This window comes from Bos javanicus, chromosome 22 (assembly GCF_032452875.1).
Source record: "Bos javanicus breed banteng chromosome 22, ARS-OSU_banteng_1.0, whole genome shotgun sequence".
Classification (NCBI taxonomy): domain Eukaryota; kingdom Metazoa; phylum Chordata; class Mammalia; order Artiodactyla; family Bovidae; genus Bos; species Bos javanicus.
The window spans coordinates 11,715,886-11,739,147 of record NC_083889.1 but is presented as its reverse complement, the minus strand read 5'-3'; the positions used below and the strand labels follow the sequence as shown (position 1 = coordinate 11,739,147).

The following is a 23,262-nucleotide window of genomic DNA, read 5'->3' as shown; positions in this document are numbered from 1 at the left end:
TCTAGATCCTAAGGATATAGGCAGAGAGACAAGGGCACAAGGGCAGAGCACAAAGTAGTTACCTATGACTAAATCCCTTCCATCAACGAGGCCGGCAGAAATGAGTTCCTGAGAGACACCCTCTGCTGTATCTGCAAAGACAAAGAAGAAAGCGCTCCATTTTCCTGTGCGTGCATGTCCCTGCCAATTCAAAGCAGGTCCGGCACGGCCAGACTAAAGCTAGCTGCCAAATCCAGAGACCCAAGGTGGTGGCGGCGGGGCCTTCTTCCACACAAAGGTTTTTCCTACCACTAGGATTACCTCAAGGAGAAGGCAATGGCACCCCACTCCAGTACTCTTGCCTGGAAAATCCCATGGATGGAGGAGCCTGGTAGGCTGAAGTCCATGGAGTTGCTAAGAGTGGGGCATGACTGAGCGACTTCACTTTCACTTTCCACTTTCATGCATTGGAGAAGGAAATGGCAACCCACTCCAGTGTTCTTGCCTGGAGAATCCCAGGGACGGGGAGCCTGGTGGGCTGCCGTCTATGGGGTCACACAGAGTCGAACATGACTAAAGCGACTTAGCAGCAGCAGCAGGATTACCTCAACTGAGGGACTATCAGAGGTCGAGCTAGAGGACGGAACCTGGATCAATCAACCAGATGGCAAGTATCAGCTCAGTGTAAAGATAACATCTTAACAATGGCAGGCCTTAGACGGGGTCTTGCCTTTGTCAGCAGAGCTCCTGACAGTGATGCTGCAGAAGAAATTGCTAGTCTGAGGGCAACCTGGGCCCAGCTCTATGAGCTTGGGGATGTGACGCTGTGTAGCACATCTCCTGGGATAATAACACACAATGATTGAGTCCCAATTTTTTTTTTTTTTTTTGGCCACACTGTGAGGTTTGTGGGCTCTTATTTCCCTGACCAGGGACTGAATGTGTGCCCTTGGGAGTAAAAGTGTTGAATCTTAACCACTGGATCACCAGGGTATTCCCCTCAATTAAACCTTAACTTTAATTTTAACACTAAACATTTAACAAATTTTAATCACTTTTCTTTGGGGATCGCACTTAGTTTTTTTTTCTTCTTTTTTTTCCCCCTAAAATCATTTTCTTCTGTATTCTGGTAGGCTCTCCTTCACATCCAGTTATCCCAGGTTGTACTATCTGAGTACATACAGTCTATGGGCATACAACTAGAAACTAAAAAGATGAGGAGAGAGTACCATCAATTAACCTCATCTCTAATTGACTCCTTCCCAAGGCCTGAACACTAAGCCCTCAGAGGGAATGAGAGGACCTCTGGGGAGGGGCTGTGCACATACTTGTGCTGACGACCAGTGATGTGAATGAGGACCTTAAAGAGTGACTGCCTGGCTTTAAGACAGAAATCAGATACATCTCTGTACATGTGCATTTGTTCTGTGTTCTCGGCACTTCAGTGAGCTGCTCATGAGACCGAGGCAGCAGGAAGACTGAGCGTGCACACAGGACAGATACCAGTAGCTGTGAGCCATCTCGCAAATACGAATTCTGAGTAACAAAGGTAAGAAAGAAAATAATAAACCTTGTCCCTGGGAGAAGTTCATGGATGGAAACTATGCGTGACGGGGCTTGGCTTCAGCTGGGAGGGAGGGGACTGGAAGCCTTGCTGTTTCCTACTGTCAAGGAGTACAAACATGCTCAGTCATAAGACCGGAATTCGGCACACCGGCACATCCGAGTCCGAAGTCCATTCACACCTCTTCTCAGCTGTGGGAACCGTAACCAGTTACTTCACCCTCTCTAAACCTTAATTTCATCATCTATGCAATGGGGACAATAATCTTTCCCTAGAGGCCATTTTGAAAATTTAATGAGATGTTGCTTAGCACCATGTCTGCCATAGTAAACTGGAGCTATATTTACTACTGCTTGTATTATACTACATTTTCTAAATGAGGTAGTTGTAAAAAAAAAAAATAACCAACAAAAAATTGCGTTTTTATTTTCTTCACACGTACCCTCAACCTTTAGGCCAGGAACATTTTTATCACCCTTTAAGAGTAAAATATACCTGAAGGACAGAAACTTCACACACAGTTTCTTCAAATGACAAATGAGCAGTTATTTTGTTTTCAATGTTTTGATTTTGATGCCTCACCTCTCCCAGGAGTAAATTCAAATCGAATATCATTTAGTTCTTTTTTTGAATTCCTATGGAAGAAAACAAAACGTGTAAAATAAATTTCTGAATTTATACATTCAGAGTCTGCCTACATATATCGGGAAAGTTATGCCAAGAGAAAGATCTTTCTGTACCAAAGACCAGATGATCTGTCCTAACGAGCTCGCACTGAGGGCTCAGAGCAAACAACTCAGAGTGATCATTTATTAACAACTGTCCTACAACTCTTTTAATCTAGGTCCTTCACTGGTCAATATATGCCCACTCTCATCCTTACACCCAACAAGACCGTATTAAACTAAGAGGGATATATGAAAGAGCACAGGGAGGTGTGACTAAAATGAGAGGCGGCTCTTTTCTTCCTCATCTCCACTCCGACCCCCCACACCCCCCCGCCGAGGACAGTACCTTGCCCACCACTGGGGATCAGTCTGAGCAGACTCATAGGATGAAATACGTGATGTGCCCTCAATTCCACAGGGGTTCAGAGGAGAAGGATAAAGAATATACAGACTGGGATAATGAGGAGAAACTTTAGAAATACTAGTAGTTTTTTAAGATAGGATGTAATGGACAGAAGGCTTTGGGAATGGAGAGAAGACGGAGACCTGAATGGGGTCCATACTGGCAGGAGAGTTAGCATAAGGCTCCAGAGATTAAAATGTGACTGACGAGGGCTAGTTACAGTGATCGCTCACCACACCAAGTACTGAGATTAACCAAGCTCCCTGGAGGTTCTGGTTAAAGATGGAGAAATTAGAATACCATGCACAAAGGCAGATGTGCCTGATCACTTAGGACCCAAATCCATTTTATCTAAATGATGTAGAGGGCGTAGGTCTATCTGACACATGCTTGATGTTACTGAAATCATGCTTAAAACACAGCTCCCCAAATTCCACACAACCTGCCCAACAGGGATTTTCTCCCTCTCATTGCCTCTCTGCACTTGTCTACATGGACTTATACTTCGCTGCATATCTACTACTAAAACTTGCTTTCAGCTATGCTAGTTCAGTTAAGTACATAATAAAAATCAACTTCCAACACAGACTTGATTATTGCATTTCATTTTCTCCTTTCTCAGGGTCTTAGCACAATAGCTAATAGTGCTGTACTTAGTCTGCTTAATATGTAATTGTTCAATCTATTCTTTCTGAAAGCTAAGTAAAATTAAGGTCAAGTGTTCAGTATCACTTTTGTGATGTGACTGTCATGCCAAGTACAAACACCTTCAAAGATAACAATATACTAAACTGAACTTCAAAGTCTTCATCAATGAGAGTAAGACTCTAGCCTCCTCTTCCATAAACAAGTCTGGAACACAGTCCATTAAAAACCACCCTTCAAAAAGCTAACTGCATCACTTACAAGCATCCTCTCCCCTTCTGAAGCATATGTCAAGTAATATTTCATACTCTCTATTAACTGATCTAAGATTTTAAAACAAAATGTTTAAAACAGACAAGTAGTATTCTTTGTACACAATTAAAATAGGATGAAATTACCAAGACATTGTATGATCAGAACTATCTGGGTCCAGGTATACAGTATAGGCTTCTATAAAGAAAAGGTAGCCAAATCTGCTTTCTTCATGTTTATGGCATAATTTCATTGCTCCTAGTGGTAAAATCAAAACATTTTCCAAAGGGACAATAACAAAGTTTGGACTGAGATGGACACAGTGCTATATTTAAAATGGATAACCAACAAGGACTTATTGTACAGCATAGGGAACTCTGCTCAACGTTATGTAGCAGCATGGATGAGAGACGGTGGTATGGGGAAAGAGCACTTCCATGTATACATATGGCTGAGTCCCTTGGCTGTTCATCTGAAATTATCACAACATTGTTAACTGGCTATATACCGCAATACAAAATAAAAAGTTCAAAAAAATAAATAAAAATCTGAATTTTAACCATCTCTCCAAAAAATAAATAATTAGTTCAAAAAACCCCCAGAACATTCCCCAAATAGGTCTTGCTGCCTCTGCTCTAATTCTGGTCATACTGAGATGACTAGGAATTCACATGTGGAAAGAGGGGTGAGTCAATGGTAACTCAGATCCTCACACTACTGCTATTATATCTGAGGGCAATAAAACACCTGAGAGGAAACACACACAGTTCTATCCAGTTACTCTCAGGCATGCACTACGAGAAGGAGTAGCTTCCAAAGAGAAACCAGCACATTCAGAGTATTTAGAAAAGAACAACAACAAATGTCTTACTTACCGTAATCTTAGTACTAGACTGATTGGGATCTTGGTTTCTTGTGAACCTGCTCCTGAAGACAGAGCCTAAAAAGCATTGAAAGGTATAAAGTCATTGCCTGGAGTATTAAGTGTGGTGGTGACTGATGCTCGTCTAGAGATGAATCATCCATTTGGCAGCAGTTTTCTTCATCTCCAGGTGTGGGCATCCTAGTCCCCAGGACTCCCTGCTGTGGGAGGACATGCACCCTAAGGCAGCAGCAATAGCTGGATGTCAGTTGGGAGTCAAACACAATTGGAAAGATCATTGTCAAACCTACATGAAATGCCACACAGAGTCACATTCCAATTTTGCATTTTTCAGACCTCTGTTCCCCTCTACAAGAGTGAAGAACAAGACACTGGGTTCTTCCCTTTAAAAAACCTGCCATTGGCCACACATCTGTAGTATGGTCTAAACTGGCTGCTGTTCAGGAAACCACCCAACCTGGAGGTTCCAGATGTTTAATCCTCTGAAAACCATAAAGCTGTCCCTTGCTTACTGGAGGACATACGTTCTATTTAGGCTGTTCATAAAATGAATCCAATCTTTTCATCAGGTTTCATAAGATGACTGTCTCCTTTCCCATATGATGGGCAGAAATGGAAAGCTTGGGCAAAGGAAAGGTTAAATGTAGTCAGGACTCTAGTCTGGAAGCACTCAGAGCAGTGGTCTCCAAAGGCAGAGCACTGCTGGGACGCAGATGAAAACACCTTAACTTCTATATTTATTTCTTCCTACCTGAATTTTACGAAAAAACAAAATAAAAACACTGCTACTGTTTAATAAACGCGTAGACTCTTGAACTCGTACTCTCGCCACGAAGCATACTGCAGACAGTACTGCGCTTTCCCAGGGGAAGAGTGGTGGCCGCACAGCAGCGGCGGGGCAGTTCTCAGGGGGCCTTCACTCCCTCAGCACTCTCAGCGCCTTCTGATTCAATAAGGTCATGTGCGCCTGAGTGGGTGGATTCACACATCACTTTATGGCATTTTAATAAAATCAACCCCCACAAAACTGACAGGTATCTTAAAAAGAGCAATGCAGGAAAACCATGGTTTGGAGATAGTATTAACAAAGGTGACAGAAGAGCTAACAGTGCTCCTCAGTGGCAGCTGCATTCTAAACTTAAGCATATAAGGATATAATAAAAAGCTGACAAGACAGGAGCCCTTCTCATTCGGTCCACTGTCCAAGCAGCAGACACTGTTACGAGAGGGTCTCACTGTGACAGTGTGCACGCGTGTCTCGCCCAGCCTCCCGTGGCACTCCTGGGGCTCTCTAGGTGGTCCCTCAGGTGCCTAAGGCCGAGCAGTGGCATACCCCCTGAGCGGCTCCCTCTGGGGGTGGGGGCAGGCATTGAGACAGGAAGAGAGGAAGGAAGCTGACAAGAAATTTCAATCCCCCAAACTATTGCTGTTTGGGATATTTTCATCATTAACTTATTTTGGTGCTCAAAAAAAGAACCGTGTGATCCTTGTTAAACTCTCTTATCTGCATACATGTAAAACTGTGAGAACAGAATTTCTAACTTGTTTCAAAATCTACCAGGACATCATCCTTAGTGCACAAGGTGGTGTTCCACGCTAGCCTCCACCTTCTTCCTCCACCCAGAAGGCTGACCACGGAAGAAAGCGGTCCCTACTGTACCTGAGCTGCTATTGCTGGCTCTGCAGTGGGTGGCAGGGAGACTTGAGTGGGTTGCGCAGGCGTCGGCCCTGCTGGCTGAGGTAGATGAGCAGAAATCTGTTCTGGAACTTGGAGTAAAGTACCCACAGGATCAGTTGTGGAAAATAGCTGTAACAAAAACACAAGCAGTGCTGTGTAAGCTGAGAGGAGAGGGAGGTGGGCCTGCTGACAGGCAAGCAGTGTAGGAGGGGCGACCTTTTCAAATAGTTCTTGTGTAGTGAGCTGGCCCATCTCTGCAACCTCAGTACACCTCTTTAAAATGGAAGTCAAATATATCTATGCTTTTCTGTTTTTAAGAACTTTTGAAGTGTAAATTTCAGTCAGTTCAGTCGCTCAGTTGTGTCCAACTCTTTGTGACCCCATGGACTGCAGCACGCCAGGCCTCCTTGTCCATCACCAACTCGTGGAGTCCCCCCAAACCCATGTCCATTGAGTCAGTGATGCCATCTAACCATCTCATCCTCTGTCGTCCCCTTCTCCTCCTGCCCTCAATCTTTCCCAGCATCAGTGTCTTTTCAAATGAGTCAGCTCTTTGTGTGAGGTGGCCAAAGTATTGGAGTTTCAGCTTCAACAACAGTCCTACCAATGAACACCCAGGACCGATCTCCTTTAAGATGGACTGGCTGGATCTCCTTCCAGTCTGAGGGACTCTCAAGAGTCTTCTCCAACACTACAGTTCAAAAGCATCAATTCTTCGGCACTCAGCTTTTTTTATAGTCCAACTATCACATCCATAAATGACCACTGGAAAAACCATAGCCTTGACTGGACGGACCTTTGTTGACAAAGTAATGTCTCTGCTTTTGAATATGCTGTCTAGGTTGGTCCTAACTTTCCTTCCAAGGAGTGTCTTTTCATTTCATGGCTGCAATCACCATCTGCAGTGATTTTGGAGCCCCGAAAAATAAAGTCAGCCACTGTTTCCCCATCTATTTGCCATGAAGTGATGGGACCAGTTGCCATGATCTTCGTTTTCTGAATGCTGAGCTTTAAGCCAACTTTTTCACTCTCCACTTTCACTTTCATCAAGAGGCTCTTTAGTTCTTCTTCACTTTCTGCCATAAGGGTGGTGTCATCTGCGTATCTGAGGTTATTGATATTTCTCCTGGCAATCTTGATTCCAGGTTGTGATTCCTCCAGCCCAGCGTTTCTCATGATGTACTCTGCATATAAGTTAAATAAGCAGGGTGACAATATACAGCTTTGACGTACTCCTTTTCCTATTTGGAACCAGTCTGTTGTTCCATGTCCAGTTCTAACTGTTGCTTCCTGACCTGCATACAGGCTTCTCAAGAGGCAGGCAGGTCAGGTGGTCTGGTATTCCCATCTCTTGAAGAATTTTCCACAGTTTATTGTGATCCACACAGTCAAAGGCTTTGGCATAGTCAATAAAGAAGAAATAGATATTTTTCTGGAACTCTCTTGCTTTTTCGATGATCCAGCAGATGTTAGCAATTTGATCTCTGGTTCCTCTGCCTTTTCTAAAACCAGCTTGAACATCTGGAAGTTCACGGTTGACGTATTGCTGAAGCCTGGCTTGGAGAACTTTATGAGTTGAGGTGTAAATTTATGTCCCACTAAATCCACCTATTTAGGTATACAACTCAATGATTTTTAGAAAATTTATACTTGTATAAATATCTCTACAATCAGGTTTCAGCATTTCCATCAACTCAAAAAATTCTCCTGTGTCCATTTATAGTGAACTGTTGCTCCCACATCTAGCCTTCGGCAACCACTGATCTACTTTCAGCTTCTATCAATTTGTCTTTTGTGGACATTTCATATAGACCAAATCTTACAATATGCACTCTTTTTGTGTCTGGCTTCTTAGCACAGTTTTTTTCTGTCAGTCATGTTGTAGCAAGTATCAGTAGTCCTTTTTTTTCCCCCTTCTTCAGAACAGTAATTCTTTGTATCATATTTATTTTTAACTATATCTATGCCATCTCCTTTGCCCAGCAAAATAGCACCTACAATATACAGACTTAAGTATATACTATGAAATTCTGGAAGCGACATTTTCCTATATTGGGGACCCTCCTTTACTTATAAAGAAAGAAAATCAACCAATGAATGAATGTGAAGCTTTGTAACATTAAACATTATTTTGCATGTTTGAAAATCTCACAAATTTTAGTTATGTAACTTGGGGAAAAAAGACCAGTGCTGAACACAAAATCAAGTTACACATTCAAAATTATAAATTAGTAGGGAAAACAGTATCAATGCAATGGCCAAAATTTTGAGTTAAAAGAAAAAAATTAAAAGGGCAATGAGATCTAATAGCTGTTATTATATAAACAAAATCAAGGAGACAAGGAAGTATTAAAATGTTGTGTCTGCTGCACTTCACAGAGAGGAAACCAAGTTATCTACTGGTTCTAATTTTTGATAGAAAAATAGAACTTTAAGATTAGTTTTGAAAATGACAATTATTATTAATATGGACTTCTCTGGTGGCTCAGACAGTAAAGAATCTGCCTCCAATGCAGGAGACCTGGGTTCGATCCCTGGGTTGGGAAGATCCCCTGGTGAAGGGAATGACAACCCACTCCAGTATTCTTGCTTGGCAGGCTACAGTCCATAGGGTCTCAAAGAGTCAGACACGACTGAGTGACTAACACTTTATTAATATGGAAGGACGGTTGCTGAAGCTGAAGTTCCAACACTTTGGCCACCTGCTGCAAAGAGCCCACTCATTGGAAAAGACCCTGATGCTGGGGAAGATTGAAGGCAAAAAGAGAAGAGACCAGCAGAGGATGAGATGGTTAGATAGCATCACTGACTTAGTGGACATGAATCTGAATAAACACCTGGAGATGATGGAGGACAGGGAAATCTGGTGTGCTGCAGTCCATGGGGTCGAAAAGAGTCTGACATGACTTAGGACTGAACAACAACAGGCTCCTCTGTCCATGGAATTTTCCAGGAAAAAACGCTGGAGTGGGTTGTCCTTTCCTCCTGAGCCTAGCAGGCCACAGTCCTTGAAGTAGCAAAGAGTCAGACTTAACTAAGTATGCAATGAGCATAACGCAGGTCAGCCTAACAGGAGTCTGTTTAGTAGGATTTCTTTTCACACCATTTGACTAGTATAAATTCCCATTCCTATTTAAGCACATACAAAAAAATGTGTTTAACATTAAAACCAAAACAAAAGCACATATACTTTAATGACTCAAGATTCACAACTACTTACCTCAGAATTTGTTAATGATTCTTTCACTCTGGGAGACTAAAAGAAATACAAAAAAAGGAGGCTGGTTAACTGAAAACTCAGGTTACTTGTAGTCAGTTCCCAAACTGCACGGAATGGTGAAATGCAAGTCAACTCCATTTCATTCTGATCCATAATTAAATCATCGGTAACTCTAGTGAGTTTTCTGGAAAAAGAAAACTAAAATGATATTACTGTATTCTTTGTCCAGCTAGCCTGTAATGTATCAATATATTCATAGTATTTTAAGAGTTCAGAACTTTATAGCAGAAGTTTATAGCAAACATAAAGGGACTATCAGATAGTAGGGAGGTCACATTCTTCAAAGTACAATTCTTTCTACTAATCATCACCATATTACATGCGTAATTTCTCACACTAAATGTAAACATTCAAGCTAATTATCCAATATATTCTTAAAGCAGAGTAATTCTGATTATGGACTTCAGTAAAGAAAACTTGAGCCAAAACTGAAATTCCAGTTATAATCTGCCATATGAAAATTTAAAGTTAAAATGATTTAGTAAATCATAAGTTAGCAGTAATTCTGGATACAAGCATTGGAAAATACAAAAAACAACAACATATCTCTAAACAAATTCAATTTATGTTAAATTTTACCAAATGTGAATGTCGACTTCTTATAAGAAATTTATAGGTTTTTAAATTTTTCATTACCATTTTATTAATGACAATCAAGGTTCATGCAATACCTAAAGCATCACAGCAAGTATATGCTAGAAAAAAAAAACCTTAAAAAAAAACACACCTTTGTTTGGAAATAATTCAAACTTACAGAAAAATTGTAAGAATAACACAAAGAACACTGCCATACCCTTTACCCAGACTCATCCAATATTAGCCTTTCTCCTTATGTGCTTTATCAGTGTTCACTTTCTTTCTTTTTATATATATTTAACCAATCCTGTACCATTTGAGAATAAGTTGTATATAATCATGTATATAATCTTTACAACTGAATAGTTGTGTACTTAAGAATTCTATTATACAACTTCACTCTACTAAAATTATCAATTTCAGTAAATTTAACAATAATACTTTAATTAACTACCCATAATACAGCTTTTCCAATGACTTCCTACTATCCTTTGGGGCCTTTGTTTTTCTAGTATAAGATTCTGTCTAGGATCGTGTACTGCAGTCAGTCATCACGTCTCTCTAGATTTTATCTGACACATAATCAATCATTTCCCCTGCCTAGTACATATTCTGAATAGACTGCTCCTAATTTGTGCTCTGATGTTCCTTCATGATTTAGACTGAAATGAATTCTACATAGTGATTATCTTCTTATGGTATTGTGTTTTGGAGAATCTCATGTACCCTGTGATCCTCATTAGTGATGTTAATTTTTATCACTGAGTCAAGGCATTTTCTGATTTCTCAGGTAGGCGGTAGCTATTTTTCACCTTGCGACTAATAGGCAATCTATGGAGAGATACTAGAAGACCATGTAAATAACCTGTTTATCAAAGATTTCCCATATATTTAGCACCCATTGATGAGACAGGGATCAAGACCATCCCCATGGAAAAGAAATGCAAAAAGCAAAATGGCTGTCTGAGGAGGCCCTACAAATAGCTGTGAAAAGAAGAGAAGCGAAAAGCAAAGGAGCAAAGGAAAGATATAAGCATCTGAATGCAGAGTTCCAAAGAATAGCAAGAAGAGATAAGAAAGCCTTCTTCAGCGATCAATGCAAAGAAATAGAGGAAAACAACAGAATGGCAAAGACTAGAGATCTCTTCAAGAAAATTAGAGATACCAAGGAAACATTTCATGCAAAGATAGGCTCGATAAAGGACAGAAATGGTATGGACCTAACACAAGCAGAAGATAGTAAGAAGAGGTGGCAAGAATACACAAAAGAACTATACAAAAAAGATCTTCATGACCCAGATAATCACGATGGTGTGATCACTGACCTAGAGCCAGACATCCTGGAACGTGAAGTCAAGTGGGTCTTAGAAAGCATCACTACGAACAAAGCTAGTGGAGGTGATGGAATTCTAGTTGAGCTATTTCAAATCCTGAAAGATGATGCTGTGAAAGTGCTGCACTCAATATGCAAGCAAAAATGGAAAACTCAGCAGTGGCCACAGGACTGGAAAAGGTCAGTTTTCATTCCAATCCCAAAGAAAGGCAGTGCCAAAGAATGCTCAAACTACCGCACAATTGCACTCATGTCACATGCTAGTAAAAGTAATGCTCAAAATTCTCCAAGCAGGCTTCAGCAATACGTGAATCGTGAACTTCCAGATGTTCAAGCTGGTTTTAGAAAAGGCAGAGGAACCAGAGATCAAATTGCCAACATCTGCTGGATAAAAAAAGCAAGAGAGTTCCAGAAAAATACCTATTTCTGCTTTATTGACTATGCCAAAGCCTTTGACTGTGTGGATCACAATAAACTGTGGAAAATTCTTCAAGAGATGGGAATACCAGACCACCTGACCTGCCTCTGGAGAAATCTATATGCAGGTCAGGAAGCAACAGTTAGAACTGGACATGGAACAACAGACTGGTTCCAAATAGGAAAAGGAGTACATCAAAGCTGTATACTGTCACCCTGCTTATTTAACTTATATGCAGAGTACATCATGAGAAACGCTGGGCTGGAAGAATCACAATCTGGAATCAAGATTGCCAGGAGAAATATCAATAACCTCAGATATGCAGATGACACCACCCTTATGGTAGAAAGTGAAGAAGAACTAAAGAGCCTCTTGATGAAAGTGAAAGAGGAGAGTGAAAAAGTTGGCTTAAAGCTCAACATTCAGAAAACGAAGATCATGGCATCTGGTCCCATCACTTCATGGGAAATAGATGGGGAAACAGTGGAAACAGTGTCAGACTTTTATTTTTCGGGGCTCCAAAATCACTGCAGATGGTGATTGCAGCCATGAAAAGACACTTACTCCTTGAAAGGAAAGTTATGACCAACCTAGACAGCATATTCAAAAGCAGAGACATTACTTTGCCAACAAAGGTCTGTCTAGTCAAGGCTATGGTTTTTCTAGTAGTCATGTATGGATGTGAGAGTTGGATTGTGAAGAAAGCTGAGTGTCAAAGAATTGATGTTTTTGAACTGTGGTGTTGGAGAAGACTCTTGAGAGTCCCTTGGACTGCAAGGAGATCCAACCAGTCCATCCTAAAGGAGATCAGTCCTGGGTGTTCTTTGGAAGGAATGATGCTAAAGCTGAAACTCCAGTACTTTGGCCACCTCATGTGAAGAGCTGACTCACCGGAAAAGACTCTGATGCTGGGAGGGATTGGGGGCAGGAGGAGAAGGGGATGCCAGAGGATGAGATGGCTGGATGGCATCACCGACTTGATGGACGTGAGTTCGAGTGAACTCCGGGAGTTGGTGACGCACAGGGAGGCCTGGTGTGCTGCGATTCATGGGGTCGCAGAGAGTTGGACACGACTGAGAGACTGAACTGAACTGATGATCCTTATGATTGCTTTATGATGGCTATAAAATGATGAATTTCCCCATCCACTCCTACATTTACCACCACTGGCAGTTTATTGTAATGAAATATCATCATTTTCTCCCCATTTATTTATATATCTATGTATTATTTGTATAGGCCTACTGAGTCCTAGTCTTTTAATGATTTATAATTATTTCTACACTTTATGATTTTGATGGTTAAATCTCCCTAATTTGGCTAGTGGGAGCTCCTTCAACTTGGCTCTTATATTATTAAAAATATAAACCTTTTCTGTCAAAACAAGATACCCCAGATTTATCTTATATTTTCCCTGTGTAAGCCGTGGAATCAGGCATTTCTCCAGCGAACCTTTGTTCTTTTAGTAGGGCATAGCATTTGAAACCAAGTGCTGAGCATTAAGTGTGCTTACTCCTACTGTTTTCCTGACACTCTGCATACTTGTAAACTTCGATCGGACGCCAGACACTGAATTTCACCTTGTTGCATGATGCTAATTCTGTATTGCTATGAATCTTGACACTTTGTTCTAGAATACAGTTAAGCTGCTAGAAACAGTTTAATCCTTCTGGATCCTGCTTTGATGCGTTTTAGTTAGGTCTGGAGCAGTGTTCAGTCTAGGGCAATATATTATACCCCATTACTGAGAAGTCTACTGAATGCCCTGTGAATTTTAAATTTCTCCAGTCTGGCTGCTGTTTCTGGCTGTGTGAGTGCTGGGCACTGTTCTCCACATGGGTAGTTTTTTCACATACAGTAATCAATAAATATTCTGCTAAGTACTCAAAAGAGAAGCTCTAAGCTTCTTCCTCTGGATAACTCTCTCCTTCCTGGCACTCTATCAAATTTTATCTGATTTCATTTTTTACTTTTATTTACTCAACTTGGGAAAACACTTTCAAGCCACAATGTAAAGAATAATCAAACAAAACAGCCCCCAAACTGACCTGGATGTTAGAATAAGCAGAGAAGGACATTAAAATAATTATATTACATAACTTCAAAAAGTTAAGCAGAGACATGGAAGATGCAAAAGCAAACAGCACATCAAACTTTTAAGTATCTAACAACCAAACCAAACACCAAATCACAATTCTAGCATTCTGTCTGAGATGAAAAAGAGACTGCATGGCCTTAGTAGCAGATTAACACTGCAGAAGGAAAGAATAATGAACAGGCTAGCAATAGAAACTATGCAAAATGAAACTGAAGAAAAAAGAATTTTAAAAAAGTGAAAAGATCAGTGAACAGTCATACAACTTTAAGCCTAATATACATGTTATCTGACTCTTCAAGGTGGGAGGACAGAAAAAACTATTTGAAAATATGATAGCTGAGAACTTTCCAAACTTAAAAAACACTGTAAACCCAAAGATTCAAGAAGCTCAATAAACCCTAAATATGAAATGTGGGGGAAAAAATATATAGGTATATCATAATCAAATTGCTCAAAACCATACATAAAGAAAATAATCTTAAAATCAGTCAAAGTTAAAAGAAATGTGACTTGTAAATGAATAAGGTAAGTAAACAAGCAGATTTCACACTGGAAACAATGCAAACAAGAAAACTTTGGAACATTATTTAAAATACAGGCCCATCTCATTTTATTGCACTATGCTTTCTTTACTGTACTTTGTAGATATCATAGTTTGTTTGTTTTACAAACTGAAGATTTGTGGCAACCCTGAATTGAGCAAGTCTATCAGTGCCATTTTTCAAACGTTATTTGCTCACTTCATGTCTTGGTGTCTATTTCTAGCAAAAACTAACACACTCACACACACTATCTGGGATATACAAAATGAAAATAAGGTACACTGTTCCTCTTCAGATAGAAGGTTAACAAATTTTAGGGACTAGGTTTCAATTGTTAGGCTTTCAAGTTCACTAATCTTTTCTTCTGAAATGTCTAATCAGCCATTAATCCAATCCAGTGTACTTTCATCTCCGACATTGTAGTTCTCATTTCTCAATTTAGGTCATTTTTATATACCCTAAATATTATTAGAGTAAAACTGATATTTCAGTCCCCCTCTCCATGGAGATTTACTTGGGCTCCTGTTGTTAATAAGGTGTTCAAAATATTCTGTCTGTTTTTTTTTATATTTTATCTGGTTAAGCTGAACAGAACCACAGAATATAGTATTATCTAAGTGGCTTCAGACAGTAAGACAGAACTCTATAGCTAAAGCATATAGTTTAACAAAACATACCCTGAGTTGTGAAATTGCTGCTTTTCCTTCCTCACTTTCTTCATCAAATTCATCATCACTCCACTCCCAGCCACCATCTTCTGTCTTGTGAAGACGGCCACTAGAGCCTGGTACTCTCCGAACCTGCTCGTTAGGAAGAGAGACATGGGCTGTGGCAGTGTTTGACACTTACGGGATAGAAAAGTCAACCATATTTCTCTCTCCTTCTATTACTTCAACACAGTAAGCAGATAATAATTCTCCCATATAGAGTCACATCCACCATCCCCCACTTGCTTTCTGTGCCTCATCTCAACTATGTCTTTACTCACAACCACTGGCTTTCCCAGTACTTTGACAGTCTGAGACTGCATATCATCCAAATCCCTCTTATGTGAAGTCAGATGGAGTCTGAGTAATGGCTTCCTATCTTCAGACATCAAGAAAAAAATGGGGGCAGTTTAAGCTCCAAATAAATAAGTTCAAGATAAAGAAGATTATGGTTTTTTTTTCAATTTTAACTTTTAAAATCACAATTTATGTCGGTTCAAGAGGACTACAGCTGTGCAAATGTTAAGAAAAAGAGCAGTCCCCTAACTTTCATCTTCTTTCCCACAGGCAACCACTTTCAATTCATTTTAGCTTATTCTTTTAGAATGTATATATATTCATCTCTCTGAGTAATCTGTTCTTATTATTACCCCTTTTCTGGTTTTAGAAATTATCTATTGACTTCTTGCTACAGAAGATGAGAACTTAACCCTATTATTAATTCCCTACTCTTTTTTCAAGATACACTGTAATTTTGGGTAAATCAACACATGATTATATAAACTATACAGTTGAACCATATATATTACAATTACTTTTCTTTCCTGCAGAACTTTTTTATTTCTCCTGGAGTTAACATTTGCTTTCTTTAAAAAAAAGTTATTTATTTTTGGGTCTTCGTTGCTGCATGCAGCCTTTCTCAAATTGCAGCGAGGAGGGGGGATATTTTCTAGCTACAGTGTGTGGACTTCTGAGTCGGAGCACAGGCTCTGAAGTGTGGGCTGAGTAGTTGCAGCACATGAGCTTAGTCGGCCTGTGGCAGGTGGACTCTTCCTGGACCAGGGATCAAACCCTGTCCCCTGCATTGGTAGGTGGATTCTTAACCACTGGACCACTAGGGAAGTCCTGCTTATTTCTTACTTGTCATATTTATCCCCAGATTCTCTGTTATGTAAAGCTCCTCTCACCGTATTCATATCCATTAGGTATGTGTCATCTTCTTGAGGAAGCCTCTCACCAGAGCCCCGCGATCTGTTCCATCAGACTGACACCAGGTTTGGTACCTCAGATCTCACGCTATCAAGCAGAGGACTATGCTTCCTCAATCACATGACTTTCCTATTCTTACTTTAAGCACTTAACTCTACTATTAGCCTGGTGTATTTACTAAAGCTGTACATTTCTAAATATAATTTGATTCCATTCCCACACTCCACTTAATAGTTTGCCTGGTAAAAAAAGAAAACAATTCTGGGTTAGAAAATATTTTTTTTTCCCTAATGTTCAACATAAAGCTCCATTGTGATGTGGCTTCCAGAGATGCTGCTGCTGCTGCTGCTATGTCGCTTCAGTTGTGTCCGACTCTGTGCGACCCCATAGACAGCAGCCCACCAGGTTCCCCCGTCCCTGGGATTCTCCAGGCAAGAACACTGGAGTGGGTTGCCATTTCTTTCTCCAATGCATGAAAGTTTAAAGTGAAAGTGAAGTCACTCAGTCGTGTCTGACTCTTTGCAATCCCATGGACTGCAGCCTACCAGGCTCCTCCGCCCATGGAATTTTCCAGAGATGCTACTGAGGTCCTTATGACTGTTGATTCTACCTGTAATCTTTCCCTGTTGTCTGGAAGGCTACAGGATCTTTTCACCTCCAGTATTCTGAGCTGATGCAATGAACACGAACTAGGGCAAACTTTAGGAGATGGTGAGGGACAGAGAGGCCTGGCGTACTGCATGCAGTCCATGGGGTCGTAAAGAGCTGGACATGACTGGGTGACTGAACAGCAACAGCATTCTGAGCTACTGTGGTAATGTGCTTTAGTGTTGATCTACTTCCATTCATTGCGCTGGGTACTTCAGCTCTTTCAAACTGGAAATTCATGAAATTTTTCTTGAATAATTTTTCAGTGATATCTTTTCTTCTGTTTTTCTGTTTTCCTTTTCTGGAACCCCTTTTACTTAAATGTTGAGCCTTCTCAAATAATCCTCTAATGTTCTCATCTTTTCTGTCTCTTGGCTTTTTGGCTCTGTTTTCTGGAAAATTTCCTCAACTTTACCCTAAAATCTTTGTAATGAATTTTTTCATTTTTTCTATAATGTTTTCAATTCCCAAGAGCTTTTTGTTGGTGGTAGTGCCATTCTCTAAATGCTTCTTTTCTTAAATTAACAGCTAAGGCATAATTCACATAACACTGATCCATTCAAGGTATTACAATCCAATGATTTTTAGTATGTTCAGAGTTGAAAAATCATCTGTACAATCAAATTTCAATCATCTTCATCACTCTTTCCACTTCCCACAAAACATCCCATACCCATTAGCAGTCCTACCCAATCCCTTACAATCTGCTCAAGTCCCAGGCAATTAGTAATCTACTTTCTGTCTTTATACATTTGCTTGTTCTGGATATTTCACATAAGTAGAATCATAGAATATGTCTTTTAGTTAGCATAATGTTTTAAAGGTACATCCATGTTATGGCATGTATCAGTACTTCATTCCTTATTACTGCTGAATAATATTCCATTGTATACGTTCATGATATTTTATATATCCATTTATCAGTAGATGGACATTCAGTTTGTTTCCACATTTTAGCTATGAATAATACTTCCATGAACATTCATGTACATATTTTTATGTGTACAAATTTTCAGTTCTCTTGGGTATGGCTAGGAGTAGACTTGCTGGGTCATATAGTAACTTTGTTCAGTCTTTTGAGAAACTGCCACAAAAGTGACCACACCATCTTCCATTTCCATCAGTAATGGGTGAGGATTCTAATTTCTCCACATCTTTATCAGTACTTGCTATTGACTGTCTTTTTTGTTATAGTTATTCAGGTGCCTGTGAAGTGGTGTCTTGTTTCTGAATGGTGCAAAGAAACTTCCCAACTTCCCAACTCACTCTGGTAGTTGCAAACAGTGATTTAACACAATTTAGAATTAATTATGTACCATACTTTTTCATTCCAGTTGAAAGTGGAGTACTACTGAGGCATAGACTATTGCTAAAAGAATATATCAAGCATGCTAAAGAAAAGACTGAAAGAAAATGAGTAATATTCATACTGTTAACATAGCATTAGTCAAATACACTTTTAAAACACAAAAGTAAAACTTCTAATTTCTCAGAAAAACTGAGTTAAATCCACATTTACCTTTTTAGCTCTTTCAGAAATGGTTGGTGCTCTCTGCAATATTTTTTCTTGAAGAAATTCTTTATTCTGGAGAGGAAAAATAAGTTTTCTTTTCATAAGAAGTTTTTACTGAACAAAAAAATTGACATAGAAATATTCACCACTATTAATGTGGTATAGTAACTGTTTTTATAAAGTTTGAGAAAAGCTTCTATTCTTTCATTCTGAAGATCCTTTAGTATAATACTACCATGACTTTATAAACTGAGAGAAAGCTTTAATGTATTGCATGAACCACCATCTATGAAAAGTTTGCTTTAACATACGTCCTTTGAGGTTGTGGTCCCACATTTCCCAACTACAGTAACATCCTATTTATCCCATATCTTTGGGAAATGAGATGTTTACTAATTCAGTAGTAAACCCTAAAATTAGAGTTCAGTATATTTCACAGAATTTTCCACAGATTTTATTTATAGTGGTAATATTAATTTTTCCTGTTTTAAGTTTTACCTGATACTTAAATTAATTTATAGAATAATATATTTATCTTAAATATGTTGTCTAAGTAATGGCCCCAGCAATTATTTGACCTACCATCATTCTTCCAGAAATAATCATCTGAAGGTAATGCAACCTCTGAACAGTGAACCTAATGTAGGTGTTTGAGGAGGATCATCTGAATACATGAAACAAGTTAGAATGTCCTACCTTGGCTTTTTGGAAAAACTTGTGCCTTAGCAGTTCTGCTGCTGTTGGTCTAAAACCAGAAAAGAAAGTTTTTATAGTTAATTGAAGTGGAATGTGGGTTTTCATCTTCAAAAATGAAAACATGATTTCTTGAACATCAAGATAAAAACTCAGTGCACTCCACTGTCCTTAACCTGCTAAAAATCAAAAAGGAAAAGCTCAGTACAAGGCATCGAACAGAATTAAAAACTCAAATAGAAGTTTTCTGATAACATTATAGGCTCTTGCAAAAATTCATTAGTGAAATGTTTCTTTTAGAAGCATGATTTCTTAATGGCTTTCAATATATTTGCTATTTAATATTATTTCCCACTAAGTTGGCTTTATCTACTTTGAAGAAGCAAAAAACATACATTTAAACTGACAAATCAAGAACTGTGCTTCCTGCCACATAATCACCTGTAAGTCTTCAACTTAGGTAATTACATATTCTTAAAAAATAATTTCACAATTTCCTTTAAAAAACTGAAGATTCTAAGAGTAATGTATAGTTTCCAAATTTAATCTAAACTTAGTTTTTAACTTAACTGTGCAGTCTTACTTCATTTGAGTAAAGGCATTGTTGTCAACTTCACAAACTAGTACGAGAATAAAGAATAAACAAATGCTACACTTAAGAAATTGGACCTGATGGACGCCACATACCTACCATGAAACGCTGAACAAGTCACTTCTCTAAGGTTCAGTATTACCTGGCTAAATCCCTAAAAGCAGTGGTTCTTAAACACTGCTGTGCATTATAATATCTGGGAGTGAAAAAAAAATCCTTTCAACTAAAGAGATGAGGGTCATAATCTAGCTATGTAAGAACAAGGCAGCAGGTAGCTTAGGTTTTGTATTGCCCTCCTGGAATACAGTTGGCATACCAGATGGGAACTGCCACACGAGAGAAATAAACTATCTTACAAATATAAAAAATCCCAGGCTGTTCCCTGTAACAGTTACAGCAGAATCCGTGGGGGCACACCTGGGTGCGGTTTTTAGAACTCTGCAGGTAGATACCAAAGTGCACTCAAGCTTGAGAACCAGGGCCTCAGAGGACTTTCATATAAACGTGAAGTGCTATGCAAACTCAAAACAGACGTTACCATTCCTACTTTTCATTCAGTCACAATTTCAGTATGTTTAACAGTTTAACAACACTGTTTTTTATGATTTGTTCCTTTCTTATGGGCTCACTTCCTCTTTCTAAAATACACTTCAGAGGAGTTCTTTTGTGATAAAACATGGCTGGAAAACTCAATTTTTGACTGAAAATTATTTCAGAAATTAATTTCAAATAATTTCAAAAATTATGCTTACTGGTGAATGAGTTTGACTAGATTTAGAGAATTCTGGGTTAACAGTTATTTTCTCTCAGCATTGTTCCACTATAGTGTTTGGCCTTAACTGTTGCTATCGGGGAAGTGGTTTGTCCATCTGCCTGCTATTCCTCAGTTAGGTGATCTGTTCTCTCAGGCTGCATTTAAGACCTTCTCTTTGTATTTGTGTCCAGTAGTTTCCTGACAATGTATACAAGTGGAAAAAGAGGGGTACCGCGTGGAATCAAGGACAATAATTCCTTAGCCTGAAAATACAGATATCTCATCAATTCAGAACATTCTCGGCCATTATTCCTTCGAATGTTGCTTCCAGGTCACAGTGTGGGGTTTCACTGTGTGTTTATAATTCTGGATTGTGATCCCTTCAGTGCAAGAATTGCAGCGACCTGGGTGTTGGAAGTAGTCTAACAGTGCAGTTTCTGACTGCTTCTGCCAGAAACAAAACTGGCTTAGTAATAACTGTTTTACTTTCTAATCCTGTGGGTTCCTGGATAATATGGGTATAAATTCAGACTGTAAACCTGTGGAGTGTTGAAGTCAGAGGGCTTGATTATTCAGGAAAGATTTCTGTTGTGTTTGTGTGATGACAGATTTTTGTTGTTGTTGTTGTTCTCTGATCTATCCTTTCACACAGGATGCATACTTATCAATGTTCTAGCTTTAAGCAGAAATCTCAGTTCAAAATACCCATATGGGTGGGCCCTGTATCTCATTTTTAGTACCCACTTGGAAGTTAAAACTCCAAACCAGTAGGTTACTAGACTGAACAGTGTCGCACTGAAGGCAGCCACAGGATGAGTTTATAATTCTTGGATTTATGGCTTCCTTGTTAATTCTGGCATCTGAAGACCTCCCTTTATTACAAGTTCATCTCTATTCTTATGATTTTAAGTTTGACAGATTTGTCCAGAATGTCTAAGTGTTTGTAACAGAACTCTGTTATTTCAGTCAACTAATTTGGGAGAAGCAAAACTGTTCCCTATGTTTTAATACCAGTGTATTAAGAAAGAGGAAAAAAGTTCTAAAATGACAGGTTTGAACTTTCCTGCCTATTTTTCTTACCCTTTCCAATATTTGCAACAGTAAATTTTGAAGCCCATTAAATATACTGAAAACATGATCAAGGAAGTCAATTCAAACCTTTTAGTTTTGTTGAGCTTTAGAAAAATCAAAAAAATCTTTTAGTGCTACGAAGCTGAGTGGTCTATATACCACGTGAAACAGAAAAATATGACAGAGTGAGAACAGGGCCCAAGATTAGAAATCAGGAGTTTTGACTGACGTCAAAGATAAAAGATTATGTGCAATAATCTTTAACTTCTATGCTTCTGTTTAATTCATAGATACACACATTAGATGATCATGTTTCTTTAACTCACCTGCCATTCAATTTTTCTAGTGTTAATAATAAGCTCTTTGATTTTTTGGTCTACTTAACTAAAATACCTTTCCAATAAGGAAGAAAGTATGACTATTTGACATTAAATATAGTATTTGCTATTTCTCCTGTTAATAAAATCATAAAGAACATTAAGATACTGGTTTATTTATAACTCTTATATGCAAATTAAAAATAAGCCCTCCCGCTAACTTGGCAGCTCATTAACAAATACATTTATAACTCTAAGAAATTAACCAAGAAATAGCTTAACTATTTAGGGTGCACTGTATACTAAAAAGAAGGGAGAAAGTATATAATTCACTATTTTCAATTTAGTATAATGGTCAGTGTATATTTTTTTTAATGTTTAAGTTTAGTTCTTTTGAATTCTCTGCATACGTATGTATGTATGCATGTGATTCTTAGCCTTCTGCAATGGTTTATATATTAGATGAAGAGGATAAGTTTTATCTCATATTTTACCTTTTTTCTGGATCTTTTTGAAGGCACAATGAAATCATTTTTCTAAATGATTTTCCGTATTTTTTCAGCATTTCTTTATCTTGAACACCAGTTTCCAAAGAAGGAGGATCATTCTGCAGTGTCAGCATTAAAACCTGTGAGAATTTTCAACATATTGTAAACTTCTGAAGATTCAGTAATCAAATATTGTGGCCTCAATTTTTCAATATAGACAACCTCCAAACATCTGAGCAGATTTTATTATCTGAAAGTTCACATCTAGATCAGTTGTTTGGAAACTAGAGCTATTTAGGTGTTTTCCAGATAAATAATATCCTATAGACAGCTGGCTTCCCGGGCAATGTGCCTGCAAAGGCTCAACTGTATCAGCACTGTATTATATGTCCTTTAGTTGAAATCTTTCCTTCCTGTCTTCCATCCAATTCTTACACCAGCAAACTTAAAAAAAAAAAAAAACACAAAAAAACCACAGCAAAATTGTGACCTTGCTAACTTTACCTATTCATAGCTCTGTTTCAACTTGACCCCTTGTAACCTGGCCTTCTCTTCCAAGAATGCCTCAAAAACTTCGATCACAGAAATCACTGATGATATCCTAGTTAACAAAGCTATAACTGTTTTAGTTTGCACTCTTCCTACCTTCCCTGCAGCAACTGTCCATCCTGAATCTCTTTCTTCTTTGACTTACAGGGCAACACACTATCTTGATGCATAGAGACATAAGTAACAAAGGATATGAAGGATATGAATAGGATATGAAGTAATCATATCCTATTAATATGATGCAATTTGGGGTGATTTTCTATACTGTTTGACTTTTCAATAAAAGCATAACCCATTTTTCTAAGCACAAAGTCAAAACCAAAATCAAAATCAAATTATTATTTGCTATTCAGATTTAATTTATATTTACTAAAAGGGGATTACTAAGGTTGCAAGTATTTC

The 23,262-nt window shown here is 38.7% G+C and overlaps 1 protein-coding gene across 4 annotated transcripts in view; it reads right to left on the bottom strand.

The window, feature by feature from the left end:
* OXSR1 (oxidative stress responsive kinase 1) overlaps positions 1 to 23,262 on the bottom strand; it is an 88,072-nt gene that overhangs the window by 4,544 nt on the left and 60,266 nt on the right. For all 4 annotated transcript variants that reach the window (XM_061395940.1, XM_061395941.1, XM_061395942.1 and 1 more), the window contains 9 exons: positions 22,318 to 22,451; positions 19,093 to 19,141; positions 18,403 to 18,468; positions 14,997 to 15,119; positions 9,293 to 9,328; positions 6,055 to 6,201; positions 4,387 to 4,451; positions 2,126 to 2,178; positions 63 to 131 (listed from right to left, as the gene is read on the bottom strand). In XM_061395940.1, coding sequence (XP_061251924.1) covers positions 63 to 131; positions 2,126 to 2,178; positions 4,387 to 4,451; positions 6,055 to 6,201; positions 9,293 to 9,328; positions 14,997 to 15,119; positions 18,403 to 18,468; positions 19,093 to 19,141; positions 22,318 to 22,451 — 742 coding nt within the window. The remainder of the gene's footprint in view (positions 1 to 62; positions 132 to 2,125; positions 2,179 to 4,386; positions 4,452 to 6,054; positions 6,202 to 9,292; positions 9,329 to 14,996; positions 15,120 to 18,402; positions 18,469 to 19,092; positions 19,142 to 22,317; positions 22,452 to 23,262) is intronic.